The sequence below is a fragment of the Gymnoscopelus braueri genome, assembly GCF_963280865.1.
Source record: "Gymnoscopelus braueri genome assembly, chromosome: 7".
Taxonomy (NCBI): Eukaryota; Metazoa; Chordata; class Actinopteri; order Myctophiformes; family Myctophidae; genus Gymnoscopelus; species Gymnoscopelus braueri.
The window spans coordinates 32,083,147-32,103,268 of record NC_137608.1 but is presented as its reverse complement, the minus strand read 5'-3'; the positions used below and the strand labels follow the sequence as shown (position 1 = coordinate 32,103,268).

Below are 20,122 nucleotides of genomic sequence, written 5' to 3'. Positions count from 1 at the left end.
CGTCCAAAACCGGAAAAGTTTTCCAGTGCTGAAGTAGCTGGCATTGCTGTCCTGCTCTCTGGGAATTGAGCCTCTGCCAAGTCATGTTTCCCTTTATGTTCCATAATGCAAAATATGTGCTCTGTAGACCAAAAAAACACTTCTGGTCTGATTTATCATGTGTGGGGCTGTGTAATTTAAATGATACCGTGAAAGGCAGCGAAACAGAAAGTGATGTTGAAGATTTTTGGTTGGTCATGGAAACATGAAGTCATCTACCTTGGCATGCAGTTTATACGAAAGATGTTTAACTTCTTTTCTCTTTTCTTCTCTTCTCTTCTCTTCTCTTCTCTTCTCTTCTCTTCTCTTCTCTTCTCTTCTCTTCTCTTCTCTTCTCTTCTCTTCTCTTCTCTTCTCTTCTCTTCTCTTCTCTTCTCTTCTCTTCTCTTCTCTTCTCTTCTCTTCTCTTCTCTTCTCTTCTCTTCCCAGGCATTGTGTGGCTGTACTGTTAGCATTCCAACATTGGAAAACCGTGTGATATCGCTCCCGTGTCACGAGATCATCAAGCCAGGAACGGTAAAGCGTGTACGAGGGGAAGGCCTGCCATTGCCCAAGAGCCCATCGCAGCGTGGTGACCTCATCGTAGAGTTTTCCATTCGTTTCCCTGACAGGATCCCCCCTCAGTCCAGGGAGATTATTAGACAACACCTGCCCCAGTCTTAGGGAGACTTGACCCCCCCCCCCCACCCCAACACACACACACACACACACACACACACACACACACAAACCCTCCAGACTCAACACGGCCCTACTCCCACTGCCAAACATACAGAATACACAATAGATAATCTTCCTTTCTTTCAACAGCCGTGATGTTTTGTTTTATTTGACCATATTCTATTCATCTTACTTCTAGTTGCCACTCCAAAATCCCCAGCCTTGTTTTTATTCCACATGGTGTTAAACAGACACTAATATAAACAGGGACTTTTCTAGAGGGAGAGTGAAGTGCCAAGACAAACTGCAGTATTGGGATATTGTTGTTTGTGTTTATTTTGTGTACGCACAGAGACAGTAATACCGAGGATGAACATGGCCTACTTTTGGCTTTTACCGGGACTTCTTTTCTTAACTCTCTCTCTTTTTTTTAATGGTTTTATATGCTGTCCAGCTGGCCCGGTTTTTGTCTTTTTGTGATACAACGAACGAAGCATCCAATATTTACAAAAATAAAAGATTTTCTGGGATTTTCTTTTCCGAAGGAAGTTTCAAATGGGATTATTTGCTTTGACCTTGAGTGTAGAACCGACAGCAGTTTCGGTGTGTATGTCAGTTCAGTTCAAAACTGCCTGTTTGCTTAGAGCTGGACAGAGCCTCATGCATGACCTCTTGGTGCCATCCAACAGTTTTGTAATGTATCTCTCCGCAAGTCAGAACCACAGTCCAACAGCTGTGTTACAATGGGTGCTACAGTAGGTGAATTGCACCAGAAGTCCCAGACTATAAAATTATGTATCTTGTGTTTCTTATGCTGCTTTGGAAGATCTGAGGTTGACAATCACATAACAGCACAGTAAACCAAGCGAATAGAGTATTGAAGTCCTGACATCACTCCGTTATCTCCATGGTCACGGAAGTATCTTTTCTATTGAAAATACCATAGGGTCGTCTTAATGTCAAGTCATCTAAGAACCGTGTTCCAGAACTAAACAAATCAGCCTGGCGATTCTGTCAGGTATGTGACTCTGTGTCATTTATGATATTGAGTTACATTTGATAATGTCTGTGTTTAGAGACAATTGATTTATTCTCTTACTCTTTTAGTATTTAGTATTTTTTCACCGTCAATTGATGCTTCATATCCATATGAGGAAAATCGCCACACAGTTCCTATATGCCACATGCTATTGAGACCCTATGGTATTTTGAATGGAAAAGAATAACTCTATACAATATCCACATAAGAAATGGGTGCTTTCACCTTGAGCTCTGGTTAGTCTGAATTACCAGCCTCACAATCTGAGGGACTTTAAAGTGCCTTAGCCTGGTTTTTCGCACACTTTACACACACACACACACACACACACACACACACACACACACACACACACACACACACACACACACACACACACACACACACACATACATACACACTCGCGCACACGCACACACACACACACACACACACACACATACACACACTCGCACACACACACACACACACACACACACACACACACACACACACATACACACACACACTCGCACACACACACACACACACACACACACACACACACACACACACACACACACACACACACACACACACACACACACACACACACACTTCACACAGTAAAGTCCAATTACATGTATTGTCATAACAACATAAAGCACAATATTGTACGCTGTGTGGTACCAACAACTTGGAGCTGGCTGACGTGTTTTTAACCTTGTAATTTCAATAATGCTGAAAAATATAGCACATTGCACTGTATGTAAAATGGCAGGGAACAGTCTAATCATAGTGATATACAAAGCACTTATGGCCTCATATTTACACACTGTAAAATCCTGAGTGTTCATTTGACTTTGAGAGTGTACAGGTCCATTTTGTTACATTGTATACTCTCAGAGTTACCTCAACTGTGCAGTCTGGGTTTCCAAAAAGGATCTTCAACATGAAATTCACCGTTGCTACGTTCATTGTAGCTGAAGATGTGAGGAATCCTCTGGGAAACCCAGCTGCAAAGTGGAGGCTAGGTTCTATTGTCCTTGTTTCAATCCATGCTTCAGTGCAAGACAACCCTGGAGTCCTGCATTTGGTTTCTTGTAGTCCCAAATTTGTGATTTGACTGTGGCTTCCGATTTCTGTAACATATCTGTATACGGAAATGTACATCTGTTTTTGACTGATTAGACTGTCTAGAAAGCAGTTTTAATAATATACTGCAGCAGCTGTTCTCTGAAACTGTAGGGGGCACTAAAGGCCCTCCACAGCTTTTCCCACAGTTGTTCCATCCTTATCTATCCAGTGTATGGGAAAATGTTTGAATGCAATGTTGCTTGATGCACTTTTATGTCACAAGAGATTTTGACAGATTATAAGGTCATTGACAGAATGACTTCTTGAGTGGATTTCTGATTACTCAGCACATAATGTTAGAATTGCTCAAGGACCATGGTGAAGTACTGTACTACTGTGTGTGAGAGAGAGCGAGAGAGAGAGTGTGAGTGTAAGTATGGTTACTGAAAGACTCACTGTCATTGCTTTTGTGCTTTTGATAAGGCTGATGATAGTTTTGAAATGACAAATAAACCTTAGCTGTGAACTTTCTCTGTTTATGTCTATACTTTTCCCCAGTCTGTACTTGTTCACCTTGACATCAAACACCATAAATATCCCCTGAATCACACAGGCTGCCCCACTGAACTTATTTCTCTGTTCTGCCAACTTTTAGTCTTATCTTATCTTATCTTGCCTTATCTTATCTTACGGCCAAGGGCGTTTCTAGGCATAGGCAACCAGGGCAGTTGCCTAGGGCGCCACCTGCTGCGCCCCAACTGCAAAAAAGTCTGTCATGATACTGACATGATTCTGACCATGATACTAACATGATTCTGACTTTGATAATAACATGATTCTGATTATGATACTGACATGATTCTGAACATGATACTAACATGATTCTGATTATGATACCGACATGATTTTGACCATGATACTAACATGATTCTGATTATGATACCGACATGATTCTGACCATGATACTAACATGATTCTGATTATGATACTGATATGATTCTGACCATGATACTAACATTATTCTGACTATGATACTGACATGATTCTGACCATGATTCTGATCATTATACCATACCTGCCAACCTCAGACCGTCCGATAACAGGAGATTTTTCTGTAGATCATGTGTCTACCTGTAGACTACAGGTAAACACATTTGAACATGAAGTTGATGATCAAAGTGACAGCTTCTGTAACCTAAACCATACCTGCCAACCTCAGAGAGAGAGAGAGAGAGAGAGAGAGAGAGAGAGAGAGAGAGAGAGAGAGAGAGAGAGAGAGAGAGAGAGAGAGACACCACTCACACCTTGCCCACTCACACCTTCCAACAAAAAGAACAATCAAATACTGCCATTGTGATTTGCATATCAAAAACTCAAGGAACTAGCAAATTAACATGAATGGCCGTGGCTGCATATAGTGAGGGGGCACACAAAAAGGGTGGAATACCCCAAAACAGGATAAGAACAGAAGAAATGGAAGAATGGGAGACGTCCAGGAGATGGGGTCAAATAACAGGAGTCTCCTGGTGAGAACAGAAGGGTTGGCAGGTCTGCATTATACTGACATGATACTGACCATGATACTGACCATGATTCTGACCATGATACTGACCATGATACTGACATGATACTGACATGATTCTTACTATGATACTGACATGATCTGTTCGTGATCTCGTAGGGTGCCGGGGTGGCCAGAAAAAAAAAAAATAATAATATATATATATATATATATATATATATATATATATATATATATATGTATATGTATATGTATATGTATATGTATATGTATATGTATATGTATATGTATATGTATATGTATATGTATATGTATATATATATATATATATACACACACACACACACACACAATACACACAAATATGTATTTATGCCCACATAAACAGAAGTACAAGAAATGCCTTGTACAAAGGACACACACACACACACACACACACACACACACACACACACACCACACGCACGCACGCACGCACGCACGCACGCACGCACGCACGCACGCACGCACGCACGCACGCACGCACGCACGCACGCACGCACGCACGCACGCACGCACGCACGCACGCACACACACACACACACACACACACACACACACACACACACACACACACACACACACGTATGTGATTACGGTAGCTTGTCTTTGACGATGTATATACATTAGCTCTTGTTTGTCTTGGCTGGGCCTCTTTTGATGACTAGTACATTTTGGATGTTTTCCATCAGTTTGAGTTACAGATCAACAAAAGCTGGCAGACTTTGACCTTGGTCTGTGTAAAAGGCAGAGGGACACTGTTGGTGATCAGCCACTCACTAGTCCGCCCATCAGAGCTGTCAGAGGTAAGAGCTAATTCCTTCTCCATACTGTGCTTATACCACATGAATGATCCTGCATTATTGGAAAGCAAATGTCAGTCAAAGGAAAAGCATGTTGCTAAGAAGTAGATTGAGTATTCATTCACTGACTGTACAATTTAAATATAATTTCCTGATTCGTTACAGTACTGGTTATTTATGGAATCTCAGTTTCATTTCTCCAGCTTGTGCTGCAGGAAGTAGAGTTACCTGGGTGATTCATGAATCATGTTGAGAAAACCACCCTTGGTTATGTGAACAGAAACAACTGCAGCCAGATTCAAGATTGAAGATGTTTATTGTTATGTCCCATTATGCAAGTATAAAAGACTACAATTCTTGGCTTTTCACTCCTCATCACTGTAGCAACAAGAAAAACAACAAAAAAATAAAATCACAATAAAGATACTGTAAAACAAATCCAAAAGTATGTTACAATAACAGTGTTATAATTTGTGTGTACATTTGCCTGTGTGTGTGTGTGCATGCAGTTATCTGTATGTGTTTATGTTTACTGTAACACATTGCACCCTATGTACGTATATACTGTGTATATATATGCATATGTGTATGTGTTTTTTTGACCGCTTATGCACAGCTGCATCTGTGTGCGTGTGCATGTGTGTGCGCATAACAGGCAGACAGGCACCAGGCCATTATTATCCAGTGTTTCTATGGTTGAAAAATAAAGAAGCTGTCCAGGAGCCTGCTGTTCCGGGCCTTGATGCTGAGGTGCCGCTTGCCAGACAGTAGCAGCTCAACAGTCCATGGTTGGGGTCTTTGATAGTACTGTCACTAAAGCCTGTAGTGCCACATCATTCAGTGTGTATATCCTGGATGGAGGGAAGCTCACATCCACTAATGCTGTGTGCCCATCCCAGGATAGGTCCTCGGTGATGTGAGCGCTGAGGATCTTGAAGCTGTTGTCTCTCGACAGCAGACCCATTGATGGTAAATGGGGTCCAGCCTCTCTCCTCTCTTCCTGTAGTCCACGATCAGCTCCTTGGTCTTTTCGACATTGATAGAGAGGTTGTTCTCCTGGTACCACTGTGTCAGGTTGTTGGCCTCTCTTCTGTAGGCCTCCTCCTCCTCTCCTTTGAACCCTCTGAATGACAGTGTATCATATGATACACATAAAAGGGATCAGTGTTGTGCTTCAGTAGCACCACACTGTGACGAATGGGGGCTAACGCCATAAAGCTGCATCTGCTATTTACAGACATAAGCCAGAGTTCACAGAGAGTTTGTGTATTCAACTTTAGTATAACAACCTTGGTGAGGATCATTTGAGAAATGTACCAAACAACTGAGAAAAACTGTAATGATAGTAGGTTATAATATTATAAAGTATAGTAATATGACTGATTTGTTGACAAATAATAATAATAAAAGAATAATAATAAAAGCAACACATGCATTCACACAGATTTGTGCTTGTTCACACGAACACACACGCACGCACGCACGCACACGCACGCACGCACACACACACACACACACACACACACACACACACACACACACACACACACACACACACACACACACACACACACACACACACACACACACACACACACACAGTCAGCTGAAATCGTGCACATGCTGCACATACACAGACTTCTGTTGAAGTGGAGTTAATGAATTGGGATATGGGTGATAATCAGTAACGTTAGCACTTAGTCATGGTGACCAGCCTGTCACTGGATGAAAGTACATGGCAAGAATATTCAACTGGTCAGTCTATGCACTATTTTAACACTTAATCATTCATTCAAGAGTGGTACATGTCACCCTGCCATCGCACCCGACCTCACCCCACCCTCTCTCCTCTCCTAGGTCATTAGTTCCAGAATAATGACCTCATTCGTGACTCTGACATCAGGCCAGAAGATGCCCATAATTGGGCTAGGCACATGGAAGAGTGCTCCTGGACAGGTTGATATATATATAAATACTCATCTAGTCTTACCAATAATAAAGGCAACACAATTTATGCTAAAAGCCTTATAGGCTATATCATCTCATAATTCAATATGATTATTGTTTCTGGTGCAAATTATTATGCCTGGTCTCTTCATGTTTGTTCAGGTGAAACAGGCTGTGCTGGCGGCTCTAGATTGTGGGTACAGACACATTGACTGTGCTGCTGCGTACGGCAATGAGCAGGAGGTGGGAGAGGCTCTGACTCTCAGAGTAGGCCCACAGAAGGTGAGATGGGATTCTATCTACCTCACCTTACTAGAAACCACCATATCAATCAGAGCAGTACTTGTATTAAACAGTCCATGTTCCTTTTATGACCCCAGGCTCTACGTCGTGAGGAGGTGTTCGTGACCTCCAAACTGTGGAACACCAAGCATGACCCAGAGGATGTGGAGGAGGCCTGTAAGACCAGCCTGGACCACCTGGGTCTCTCTTACCTGGACCTCTACCTCATGCACTGGCCCATGGCTTTCCAGTGAGCATCACAGATATTGACTCTGTACACCTGTTTCCCTTCTATATTTCTTAAACATATAGTTTAAGAAAGTCCCTGGTGTCCCTATTTTGGGCAAATGTTAAATAAACTATTGTAATGCAACAAATTATATAGGCTTACGTGGTTAACATGGCTCCTTGCGTGGCCCAGCGTGAAAAGGCTTTAGATTATGCTGCTGTTACAATGCCTTGAGATGTTTTTGTTTATGTTCATATTTTAAGGCGGGGGAAAGAGCTGATGCCTCGAAGGGATGATGGGAGTGTGTGTTATGCTGACATACACTACCGAGACACTTGGATTGCTATGGAGAGGCTAGTGGACAATGGTCTGGTCAAGGCCATAGGCTTGTCCAATTTCAATGCGAGGCAGACTGGTGATATCATCAGCATGGCCAAACACAAGCCTGTGGTCAACCAGGTATTGAACAAGATATTTGGGAAATTTATTTTATTATTATGAATAAACTCTAAACATCCTTTTGTCTTCGCCGTAGGTCGAATGCCATCCATATTTATCCCAAGCAGACCTGCTATCTCATTGTCGGTCAGTAAGCATATGTTTGCTTGTGTATTATTTTGTATTATGTTACAGACCGCCTCTGCTCCCTTTTGTGTTATTATTGCAACCTAAAATTCCTTTCACACTATTTGTTAAAAATGTGCATTACAGTTTATACCTCTGTCTAGGTCGGTGGGGGTTTGTGCGACGGCCTACAGTCCTCTCGGCAGCGGAGACCGACCCTGGGCCTCCCCTAATGAGCCACGCCTGCTGGATGACCCACGACTGGGGGCTCTCGCTCAGAGATACCACAAGACGCCTGCTCAGATTATACTCAGGTAACTCCAACTATCTCCTCAGCCAGAGCTACTGGCTGGTGTTTATGGCTGCTTCCGAAGTCGACAATTTTGTGATTACAGTGTGAACCTGTTGTGTGTGGTAGGTGGCATGTCCAGAGGGGTGTGGTGTGCATCCCTAAGAGTGTAACACCTGCCCGAATCCAGCAAAACCTGCAGGTGTTTGACTTCTCCCTGTCAGAGGAAGACATGAAGCAGATTGACTCTATCAACCGGAACGAACGCTTCATTGTTCCCGCAGTAGAGGTGACCAATTCATTCAAACACCTTAAATTATACAAGGATTTGTTACCACGGGTGAGAACTTAAATGTCCTGCCTTAAAACAGCTACACGTACATACAGTATACCACAAGATTGACTATGTATGACCTGCCTTTAGGCAAAATACTATATCTCAATCTCTGTAATAATACTGTAGTCTGAGAAAAGCAAATAGAACCGTCACCCTAGTCTAAATCATTAAACTGACTGAGTAGAGGACTCATAATTATTTTTCCTGGATAGTCATGTTTGAAAAGAACCTCAGCAAAATGTTTCAACTAAATCTGTTCAATTCCAGTATGCTGGGTAAAGGCACAACTAGTCTCACACTTAAGAAGCAAGATACTGTATGTTCCTCGTCTCCGCAGAACTAACTTTCATCATCTTTTCACAGAGTAATGGCAAGAAAGTCTGGAGAGATGCAGGACACCCACACTTCCCCTTCCATGATGCTTACTGATGGAGCATAGATGCACACACAAAAAAAGTTTCTTGTTCCATATGCAGCATGATTTTGGTCACCAGTTTTACACTGCCACTTATGTTACGAATATATCTAATGGATATAATAAAAATAATTCATGCTGCGCAACAATTTCTTCCAATGTCAAGAGTGGTCAGTTACAGAATAACCCCATTCGCTACATATGTCTGATCACAAAATGCTTGATGAATTGAATACACAAGACCAATGAAAACAAGCCCTTATTGTATAAATCGTACCACTGTACTAGTTGCGAACTGTTAAAGTATTCAATCAAAAGAACTAATCAAGTTCAATCTTGTCAGTGAAAAAAACAAACAAGCCGACATCAGTAACATTTCCATTTTGAGAGATTTTATTTTCAACAACATAACCTTGACAAACTCTTAATACATTATATGCTACTGTTCATAAAAAAAAAAAAGAGGAAGTCATTAGCAATATGTTTTTTCTTCTTTCATATAGTCTAGCAGAGAATCCCATCACTAAAGCCATTCAATGTAGAGTTGTGATATACTGAGAATGAGGCCACTTAACACCCCTCCCCCGCCAACGGCAAACAATCTCTTTCAATTTCCAAATCCTAACCTTGTCCCCAACCAACATCTAAGCCAGAGCAAACCAAGCGGCTACATGCTTTCTCCACCCAAGGGAAATTATACAAAAAAGGAACACATGAAATAAGCACAAAGTCCTAAAAATTTGGAATCTGGTGAGATTTTGTACAGGTGTGATCCCAGGACTGGCCACTGAGGGGCAGTATATGCTTATCCGTAAAGGTCATCATCGTTATCTTCATTGAAAACAGGGCCAGTGCCAGTGCCTGCTGACCCCTGGCTGCCAGGGCCGGTGCCCCCTGCACCTGTACTTGAGGGAAACCTGTCAGGAGAGACGGTGGGAGAGAGTAGTAGAAATGTTACAATGTGACCATTTTTTATATCAACACAAACATATTTGATTCAATCAGTGAGTCTGATTAACCACTTAAGGCTTATTTTACTTAAAACAAAAGTCTGCAATTTTCACTGTTTTTGAAAATCTGATTCATTCAATAAAACGCAGCATCTCCACAAAATGCAAAAATAGTCAAATGTACCTGAAGCAGCCGAAACCACGGCTCTGCTGCAGCGTCTGTGCGAACATTTCGTATTTACGGATGTCATTGTCACTGACAGAGCGACGAGCGAAGCGCATGGCCTCCTCAAAGTGGTCCTTCCTGATCTCAGGCACTGGGTCGTCTTCCTCTACTTCCTACAAAAAGACATTAGGGGAGAGATGCCCTTTGAGCTCAACTTGTAGAACAGCAAAGGGGGATGAAGATGGAAATGTGAATGAAAGAGACAGTACAACACTGACCATAGCTGATGGGTTGGTCTGCCTCTCCCTTTCTCTGCGGATCTCATTCTCAATGCTCTCTCTGATGGCCAGCTTACATGCCCGCTGGCAGATCTCTGTGAGATCAGCGCCAGAGAAGCCGTTGGTCATCTTGGCCAGGAAGTCGAGATCAACTTCCTGTAAGATACAAGAAATGATTAATTAATTGTCTTCACATTCTCCATTTAAGTGTTGCGTGGAAACTGCTCAGCCGATGACAGGAAAGAGCCAAGTAAAATGGTAAAGATAGCATAAGAAAAAAAACATGGTCAGGATCTTGCAAGCATCTAATATTTACAACACCTGCATTCTCAGGATGAGTTTGAAAATAATATGGGACCCCGCCTCAAACAGCCAATGCACTATTTGTCCTTTCCAATTACTAAATTATGTAAAAGGACATATTCTGAGGCAGTCAGTTATTTTTTACGCACCAGTCAATTGTGTTTCATTCACAGAGGATTTGTATGCATGTGTATGGATATATACGTACATACACACACACACACACACACATATATATATTCTCCAGAGCACTCACCGAATCAAATTCCAAACAATGTCTCATTGAAATGGTAATTAAGTATGGACTCTTGAATTAAAAAGGGTGGTGGGGAATTATGAGATTTCAGGTGGACATTTCTGCCCGGTTTGTTTGTCATTATGTGTGAGTTATTTAATATTTTCCATTGCAGCAGTAGTCACCTTGGCGATGGGGCTCTTGCGAAGGTTGGCCTTGAGGATATTGATCCTGCTCTTCTCGTCAGGCAGGGGGATGTAGATTAGCTGATCCAGACGACCAGGTCTCAGGATGGCAGGATCGATGATGTCCGGTCTGTTGGTGGCTCCAATGATGAAGACGTTCTTCTTGCTGGACATGCCGTCCATCTCAGTCAGGATCTGGTTGATGACACGGTCAGCGGCTCCACCACCATCTCCCACGTTGCCACCGCGGGCCTTGGCTATTGAGTCCAGCTCATCGAAAAACAGGACACAAGGGGCTGCTTGGCGAGCCTGGGTACATACATGAAAACAAAAATGTTAACTTGAAGAGCTTCACCTCATACACCCATATCAAAATTCTGAGTATTGCAGCAATAACAACATCTCACCTTGTCAAAGATCTCTCTGACGTTGGCCTCTGACTCACCAAACCACATAGTGAGCAGCTCAGGTCCTTTGATGGAGATGAAGTTAGCCTGGCATTCATTAGCAATGGCCTTGGCCAGCAGTGTCTTACCACAACCAGGGGGTCCATAGAACAGCACACCCTTTGATGGTGTCATGCCAAACTTCAGGAACTTGTCCGGGTGTTCCACTGGATACTGAGGACGAGAGGAGAAATTTTGTTTGATCATATAAAAGCCACAGATTGCGTTGTGCCCGTTTCGGTCACATAATATCTGCGGATTGGCATACCTGCACCAGCTCCTGCAGCTCCCTCTTGACATCGTCTAGACCTCCGATGTCTTCCCAGCTGATGTTGGGAACTTCAACCACAGTCTCCCTCAATGCTGATGGGTTGCTCTGACTTAGGGCCCACTGGAATAATGGGATGAACCATGTTAGGGAGAGCTCAACACTACAGATCACGTGAAACTTCATTCCTCTTTACTGTTCTCACCTTGAAGTCATCCATAGTGACAGCCAGGGAGTTCATGACTTCAGCGTCAATGGTCTCATCCTCCAGGTCAATCAGGTCCATCTTCTTTCTGATAGCCTGCAGAGCTGCCTCAGAGCAGAGAGCAGCCAGATCTGCACCCACATGTCCATGGGTCTCATTGGCCACCTAGATATACAAAGAAATTGATAAACACATTGTAGATTAAGTCACTCCGCTCAGAAAATTCTTGATGATTCTTGGCAATTTCTCTGACTGCATATTCATATCACAACCATTGATAGAACAAGAGGTCACCCAAATGTCCTCAAAATATCGTTCAGCACTGCAGCCAGTCCCTTAACAGCAGGTTCCCGAGGGACATGCATGTACAGACCTGTTCAAGGTCAACATCATCAGCCAGCTTCATGTTCTTGGTGTGAATCTGGAGGATCTCCAGTCTGCCTGTTGCATCAGGGATGCCAATGTCCACCTCCCTATCGAAACGCCCTGGAAGGGGGAGAACAATCTATTAGTGTGGTACAAATGCCAGTGTGTCTGACCAAAGGGTCTTTCCTTGGCTCGAATTAGAACATGCAAAGTGTGGCTACTTTATTGCAGAAAATATCATAATGAGATTATGAAATTAGCTAGGGGTGTAAACAATTCCTTGTCTTTTTTTTTTTACTGCACTACTGCCTCCACATGCATCCAAAAACACACCCACAAGACGGGTCTTCCATAAATGTGTCCCTTCAGTCAAAACAACCACATGGTCTGTTTGATGTTTGATCCCGATAAAGCTGATGCTTCTCTACTTAAGAAATATATATACTTCTCGTACACATAAACATAACTGCTGTATTCAGTGGCATACACGGATTGGGGTAAGGACACGGCCATGAAAAAACAGTTAACTAATATTTGATGAGTGACGGTAAACAACGCTGGGTCAAGATAATCCTGACGCAAGCGGGAAAAGGATTAAAAATGTCTGTTAATACTAAGGAAGCGAGTGAGAACACCAAATGAGTGCGTCTTTCAAAACAGAATGTGGCAGTGGCACAATAATAGACCATATTCACACGGCGGCCATATTGCCATTAAGTCAATGAAATGCCACCCCAGTTGCCACAGCAACGCAATGTTAAATTCCAAAATGGCCACCGTGTGAATATGGACTATTGCTGTTCAACTAGTTAAGTGTGCTCCTCTGTCATTGTTGTCACTGTCTGTCACTTTGCATTTGCAATATTAAGTATTTGTCATCTTTCAGTTTTCCACAAACATTAACAGAATGTTTTACATATTTCTTAGATAATGTATTTTCAAACAATTTGAGGAAAATGCCACTGAACAATTAATTCATTTGTTTGAACTATTGCCACCTAAGGTTTTCCTTTGTTTATCTGCTATGGACCTGCTCGCCAGGAACATTTACCGGTAGGTTTCGATTCCCATAAAATGAGCCGAGAAACTGATGCCAAATACACATGTTCTTGGTTTCAGTTTCGATTTCAAAGTATGTAATAATGGATTAAAACCCTTTGTTCGCCAATGAAAATGTGCCAAAATTATTGTCTGACACTAGGCAGTAGTGTGGACACCATCAAGAAAGCATTTTAGTGCATTAGTAACATTTTGGAACTTTTAAATACTTTTTCTTGGGTATGATAATATGCAGTATATAAACACATATGTGTTGATTTGAGATAGACCTGTATAACATGTATATTTTTCAACTGGGTGAGATTGAACTGTTTCTTTCCTCATCTCTCCATTCTCACTGCTTTTTTCTGTCCTTTTCTTGGCTGTATTTGCAGAATATTGGAATCTCCATCACTTGAGTTCTGAATCCATTAACCTTTCCCCTCTTATTTCTGTAGATCTTGAATTAGCTGCCCTTCATGCACCTTCTGCTTCATCTGTCTCTCCCAAGCCGCCTTCCTTATCCCACCATCTAATCTATAACTATTATCAGCCATACTGTTAGATCTGACAAACAATATTTCTACTGGTGATAGCTTAGAGTAGAGGATTAACGTTGATTTCGTTTTCCTGTGGTATATTAAAGTAAGCTAAAAACTGCATCAAGCTGGTTCAAACTATCATTACTACTTGATTAACAAGTAAAACTAATCTGGGACTAGCCTCACATTCATAGCACACCTGTTCAATTAGGCTTAATTATTGTTGATTGTCAATTTTTGCTCAACAACTATGTCTGCCAGAGGGACACAGGAGGGAGCGCTTGTTTCTCCCTTACTATCACAAATGGGTGGTGGTTGTATCTCTTCTAAGGTTGGTCAAAGTCATACATGTATTATTCAGTGAAACCTCATATTCAAATTGCCAGCCTCTGGTGCTCAGGCAAACTGCTCCTGCTAAAACCTGTGTTTATCGTTACCGGCAAGAGTGGTTTTAAGCTAAATACTGGATTCGCTATGGACACAACTCCACTGACCCCCTCCAAAAAGGCATTTAGCACCTTTATCAACTTTCTTCCTGGGGAGCCGTGGTAACATGGATTAAAGCAAAATAAAATCTCACGACTGATAAAAATGTTTGTTTCCAGGCCATTTCCTAATATGCAATTCGTGAAACCGCATGAAAGGAACACAAGCACACGCGCGTTGCGTTTCATAAACAATTAGCACAATATGTATAATTATGATGTTTTGGTAGCTATACAACCAACGAGTTGAAGAAATTGCAGATTGATGCTAAAGTCAGCCATACTAGCCCTGACAAAAAAAAAGGTAATTTAAAACAAAATGCCAGACGCCAGAGGGTTAACCTTTGCTTTTATGAAATATCTGAGATCATTAGGATTTTCTGGAGGATTGAACCACTTGTTTGACCAGTTTGACCACTACAACACACGCAGTGCAATGCGTGGTAAGCTTGTAGATAGTCTATTTTCGGTGCATGACATGCTTCCATAGAAGACATGCTGCTGACTTCTATGGAATCCAAATGACTGAAATCAGTCGTGGCGACTGAGAACTTCAATCCATGCGGTGGTAAGCATAGAGAAATGTGTATTTACCGAATCTCCTAAGAGCTGGATCAATGCTGTTGGGTCTGTTGGTGGCAGCCATGACGATGACATGAGCTCTCTGCTTCAGACCGTCCATCAGGGTGAGTAGCTGAGACACAATACGCCTCTCCACCTCTCCATGAGTCTACACAGACAGATAAGCACAACAGTTCACTAGATAGAGAAAACAAGAGAAAACAAGTAATGTACCGCTATTAAAGTAGCCTTTTAGTTTCCCTCTCCTAACCTTCTCTCTCTTGGGGGCGATGGCATCAAGCTCATCAATGAAGATGATGGCAGGGGCATTCTTCTCCGCTTCCTCAAAGGCCTTTCTCAAGTTGCTCTCACTTTCTCCAGCCAGCTTACTCATGATCTCAGGGCCTGGAACAGAGGAACAAACTTTTAGTTCAGCAACGTATCCCATTTAAAATACTTAAGTACAAGGAAAGCTAAGATGATTTTGATTTGGGGGACAGACGGCATGCAGCCAGTGTTTCATTTATATTGTTTAACACATTGACTGCCAGAATTATTTCATATTTTTTTAGCCAGTGCCAGAGTTTTTCATTGGAAAAAAAAAAGTACTCAGGAGCCGAAATACAGCATTTTTAAGTTTTCACTTCACGTAGATCTACGCGATTGGCACGTGGCGGCTTTAAAGCGGTTCGCGTAGATCTACGTGATTGCAGTCAATGTGTTAAGCATGCCAACAAAAAGGGAGATGAACACTGATCCTGGAACTATTTGATTTTATGATGACTCGTCTTTGGGATTATCATTCATTGACCAGCTTGGTTTTTCCCAGTTTTCCCAGCCGATTTGCGCTAGATCCATAAGGCTTTCCGCTTAATTTTACCACAAACAAAAAAGGTTGCACATGATAGTAAAAAAGGCTCTGGGACAAAGCCAACAATTTTATAAACAGGTTGGTCAATTCACATAATCTGATGGATAGGTTATAATAACCATATACCATGGCTATTAAGTCTAACATTCTAGTATGTTCTTCTATACAACTCTGTGGCTAAGGAGGCTGCTAACTAAGTCAAGGTGAAATACACAACACATTTTAAGGTGAACTTTGACCTCTGTAGGCATAACTATGGAGGAGTGGATAGAGCAATGTCTCCATGGGAAAGTCCACCTGCCGGTCTGTTATGTGTCAGTCATAAACGGCAAAGGACAACAGGCAAAAGTGTGATACTGGTGAATTAGAATAGAATTCTTAACAAACACTGCATAGCAACCACCTCGTTTGTGAAGGCAGTCGGGACTACTTTCTTTAAAACTGTTTAATTGGGATAGGTCTATGGTTTCATGTTGCCATATTTGTTGTTTGTTTGTTTTTTAAACTAGAAAGGTCTCCACCAGGGGTGCTGCTGGGGGCTAAAGACTTCAATAAAAAACAAGATCCTAAATGGATGAGAGTGAGTGCTGGTAGTCTTTTCAAAGGAGTACTGGGATTTGCCATGAAATATAATGACAATATAAGGCAAGGCATGTTATTGCTCAACTAGTTCACACCATTGATAAGGAAGAAGAAGGCTCCAGTTTCATTTGCCACAGCTCTAGCAATCAGGGTCTTTCCTGTTCCAGGGGGTCCATACAGCAGGATACCACGTGGTGGCTGGATAGGGAGAATTTAAAACAACATTATCCATCAATATAAATGAATTTAGGAACATGGTACAGCACATGTGTGTAGAGCTAAACAAAGGTGAAGACCACTTGTTAATTGCACCTCACCTTGACTCCAATTGCCTTGAACAGAGCAGGGTGTCTAAGAGGCAGCTCCACCATCTCTTTGATCTGAGCTAGCTGCTTCCTCACTCCTCCAATGTCGTCATAGCCAACCTCATTCAGGGACTCCTCCTCGTCCTGCACACACAAAAAGATCAGATCCCATTTTCAATGTGTATCTTGACAAAGTCATAACACCCACGGTGCGAGTTGTCTGCTACTCACCTCTCTCCTAATGGGTTCCCCCTCACAGTGGATGACTGTGTCAGGGGCAACAATGCAGTAGGGGGAGGGATCAGTCTCTACCACCTTGAACTCCACAGCACGCATGCCTCCCCTGACCAGGAAGATGTCACCTTCAGAGGCACAAGGAAAGGATAAAAAATATTAGGTTCACTCCCTCATCTGGTACAGTTGCACTTTTCATTTCTAACCAGGTTGATCTGATACTTGCCTTTGCGAATGGGTCTGTACGCCTCTAGGAAGTAAGGCTTGAGGTAGACCTCAAACAGGTTTCCAGTAATCCCTTCTACGGTGTCATCTATTGGGAGCACATGGATCCTTTTTCCATATTTCACATCAGGACATGGTTGAATGCTGGAGGGGGGGGGGGTACAGTTAATGACATTATCTAGTTTAACGCAAGTTATCTAAAGTTAGACGCTTGAGTATCCCCACCTTATGACGTCCCCCAGACGGACCCTCAGATTGTTGCGGACAACCCTGTTCATGCGGACCTTTTCATCAGAACAGGTGTCGTCAGACAGAACAATGCACACGGTCTCCCTCCTTTTCTTTCCCTTCATCAGCACTGTGTCCCCACGGAAGAGCTGCAGCTCGTCCATCTTGGTCTGAATGCAAGTTCAAACAAACTTTATGTCTTGGCATAGCTAGATAACTTGATTAATCATCAGAGGAATTTCAGTCACCCAGGGGCAGCACAGCAGTTAGTTACAAAGTTACAGATGCAGAGTAAGGAAAGTACTGTCAGATACAGCAACACAAAAGTAAGAAATAACAATAAGAAGCACAATCAATAAAGACAGTTAGAATGAGCTTGACACAAGCTTCACAGAAATCAGAAACAGTTATCTATATATAAGCCAGTTTATGATCACATTTGATAAGTCATTTTGAATATGTCAGTGTGTGATACAAATTCAGAAATACTACCTGAGATAGGGAGACCACACTATTGTCCTCATTGATGGATTCATCGACAATGAGTCTGTTGGGCCTGGGCTTCTGTTTCAGAATGGCAGTGGAAAGATCATCAGCACTTTTGGTGCTGTGAAAAACAGATATGTGATTACTGATTAGAATAATCTCCACGGAGTCCTACAGGCTTTAATGGTTGTCAAAACACAATACCAGTAACAGACAACCAGGGTCCTTCATGCGCAACAGCTAAAGCGTGAAAAATAAAACTCATCAGATTTCACATTTCTGTCGAACAATTTCACTGTCATTATTAAAATAGCAGGACAATTCTAGAAACCCCGGGTTACTTTGATTACGTTTCATGGTTTCTGTTTCGTGTTGTTTATCTGGCTAGCGTTAGCCTCTCTCGGCTAGCTGAGAGCCCAGATGACACAGCAAAAGGATTAAAAAAACCTTTATTTTCCCTCTTTAAAAAAAGCACTACAGACAACACATAATTCACTGCCAACTTAGCTGTACAATCCAATCACTTGAAATAAGTGTTAAGCGACTACGCCTTTTACTTATATCGAAATAAGAGCCTTTGTTAAATGTTTATCAGATGAAATGAATACAAGCTAGCAGCTAAGTTAGCATGCTAGGCTGGTGGTGCATTGATGCTGAATGGCTTTTGACAGCTTGCCATCTAAAGCTAGCATGAACACAAAAACAGACCTTCCATTCTAGCGTCAACAAGACAGACACGGATGATTCTTTTATTTAATGGTTAATTAGTAGTTTAGAGGTGAAATTATATTTGGGCAGGCCAACAACATGCCGGTGCTGTGGAGATGGCTTTGGCCTTGATCAAGACTAGTGGCCAGTGTTGCCATGTCGGCTTATTATAAGCGACTTTTGGCTTGTTTTTCTGTAAAGTAGCTTGTAAATATTAGTAGTTGCGCGTTGCGTTTTTTTGGGATCGTTTCTTATGTACAGTTTCTTATTTGGGCTTGTTTCCTAATGTTGTTTAAACCAGTGGTTCTTAAACATTTTCATGTCAAGGACCCACAGATGAATATGTATTTGTCCACGGACCCCCATCTGAAAATATTGTGCAAGGAGTGGGGCCCCCATACAATATTTATGTTATAGAAAATGTTTAACATATTTTTATATATATATTTCCCCCCTTATTTTACAACATAGTAGACCTGCAAGCTCACAACCGAGCTTGAAGATCGGCTATTTATAAATAACCGTAGTCTAAAAGTCGTTTCTTTTTGGCTTGTTTTCATAGACCTGGTTGCTTATTTCTCTCACAAAACCTGGCAACACTGGTGGCCGCTAGGCTAACGATAGCCTAACGCTAGCCTGTTAGCGCAGCTGAAGCGTTGACTGCGCTTTGTGGAAGGACCACCACGGCTATTTGTTGTCGCACCATTCCCCCCAAAGTGACACCGTACTGCCGCGGTCATCATTGTCGTCGACGGTGGACAAGTAACGTCAATGCGTCGTAAAACGCTGGCACTTAAATGCGGAGGCTGAGGCTAACTGACCTAATTAGCTAACCTAGCTTACAGTTCATCACAGTCACACAACGAGCTAACAGGCTAACTTTATACCAAACAACGCATTAGCCGAGCTGAGGGCATCGCATGACGTTTACATTTACAACACGGTTATACTTACTCCGATCCCGAGGCCATGGTCGTCCACCTGGATTAATATGTATAAATAAAGAAAATCTAGCTAAATGTTGTTGGCGAAGAGTTATCAGTCCGTGTTTCTGTCTCTAATTTGCCTGGAATGATGAGCAGTTTCCTCGCATTTCTTTATAGTTGTACCGACGGCCTGGGACAGTTCTATGGTCTGATTGGCTGTCGGGCGTCCGTCGGTTTTGTTAAACGTCCTGTGACACGCCCACCGCTCTGCACAACCACTGACACGAGCCACTGGCGTGACGCGATCT

At 42.3% G+C, this 20,122-nt stretch overlaps 3 protein-coding genes across 4 annotated transcripts in view; 2 read left to right on the top strand and 1 right to left on the bottom strand.

The window, feature by feature from the left end:
- The window catches only part of dnajb5 (DnaJ heat shock protein family (Hsp40) member B5), a 13,956-nt gene extending 10,702 nt beyond the window's left edge, over positions 1-3,254 (top strand). For both annotated transcript variants that reach the window (XM_080433856.1, XM_080433855.1), the window contains exon 5: positions 469-3,254. In XM_080433856.1, the coding sequence (XP_080289982.1) occupies positions 469-702 (234 nt within the window). In that variant the 3' untranslated portion in view covers positions 703-3,254. The remainder of the gene's footprint in view (positions 1-468) is intronic.
- A 3,765-nt stretch (positions 3,255-7,019) lies between these two features.
- On the top strand, positions 7,020-9,266 carry akr1a1a (aldo-keto reductase family 1, member A1a (aldehyde reductase)). Its single transcript, XM_080432895.1, has 8 exons — positions 7,020-7,114; positions 7,268-7,387; positions 7,486-7,637; positions 7,880-8,075; positions 8,152-8,201; positions 8,345-8,494; positions 8,599-8,758; positions 9,170-9,266. The coding sequence occupies exons 1-8, from the start codon at positions 7,034-7,036 to the stop codon at positions 9,233-9,235; spliced, it is 975 nt and encodes a 324-aa protein (XP_080289021.1). The 5' UTR covers positions 7,020-7,033; the 3' UTR covers positions 9,236-9,266.
- Positions 9,267-9,591: 325 nt separating this feature from the next.
- vcp (valosin containing protein) lies at positions 9,592-20,015 on the bottom strand. The gene is made up of 17 exons (XM_080434163.1): positions 19,843-20,015; positions 18,187-18,301; positions 17,692-17,864; positions 17,468-17,610; positions 17,239-17,369; positions 17,020-17,151; positions 16,798-16,900; positions 15,521-15,654; positions 15,283-15,418; positions 12,631-12,743; positions 12,258-12,422; positions 12,053-12,175; positions 11,746-11,958; positions 11,339-11,647; positions 10,616-10,771; positions 10,356-10,510; positions 9,592-10,138 (listed from the first exon to the last, which is right to left on the bottom strand). Exons 1-17 carry the CDS (start codon positions 19,857-19,859, stop codon positions 10,027-10,029), a joined length of 2,430 nt encoding a protein of 809 aa, XP_080290289.1. The 5' UTR covers positions 19,860-20,015; the 3' UTR covers positions 9,592-10,026.
- Positions 20,016-20,122: the final 107 nt, after the last annotated feature.

What these genes read in the sequence shown, in the direction of transcription:
- akr1a1a (XM_080432895.1), top strand. Translation starts at nt 7,034, where the DNA reads ATGACCTCATTCGTGACTCTGACATCAGGCCAGAAGATGCCCATAATT. An exon ending in GGAAGAGTGCTCCTGGACAG is followed by an intron (nt 7,115 to 7,267) that starts GTTGATATATAT and finishes ATGTTTGTTCAG; the next exon opens with GTGAAACAGGCTGTGCTGGC. An exon ending in CACTGGCCCATGGCTTTCCA is followed by an intron (nt 7,638 to 7,879) that starts GTGAGCATCACA and finishes TCATATTTTAAG; the next exon opens with GCGGGGGAAAGAGCTGATGC.
- vcp (XM_080434163.1), bottom strand. An exon ending in CGTCTGGGGGACGTCATAAG is followed by an intron (nt 17,611 to 17,691) that starts GTGGGGATACTC and finishes CCCCCCCTCCAG; the next exon opens with CATTCAACCATGTCCTGATG. An exon ending in AGCTGCAGGAGCTGGTGCAG is followed by an intron (nt 11,959 to 12,052) that starts GTATGCCAATCC and finishes TCTCGTCCTCAG; the next exon opens with TATCCAGTGGAACACCCGGA.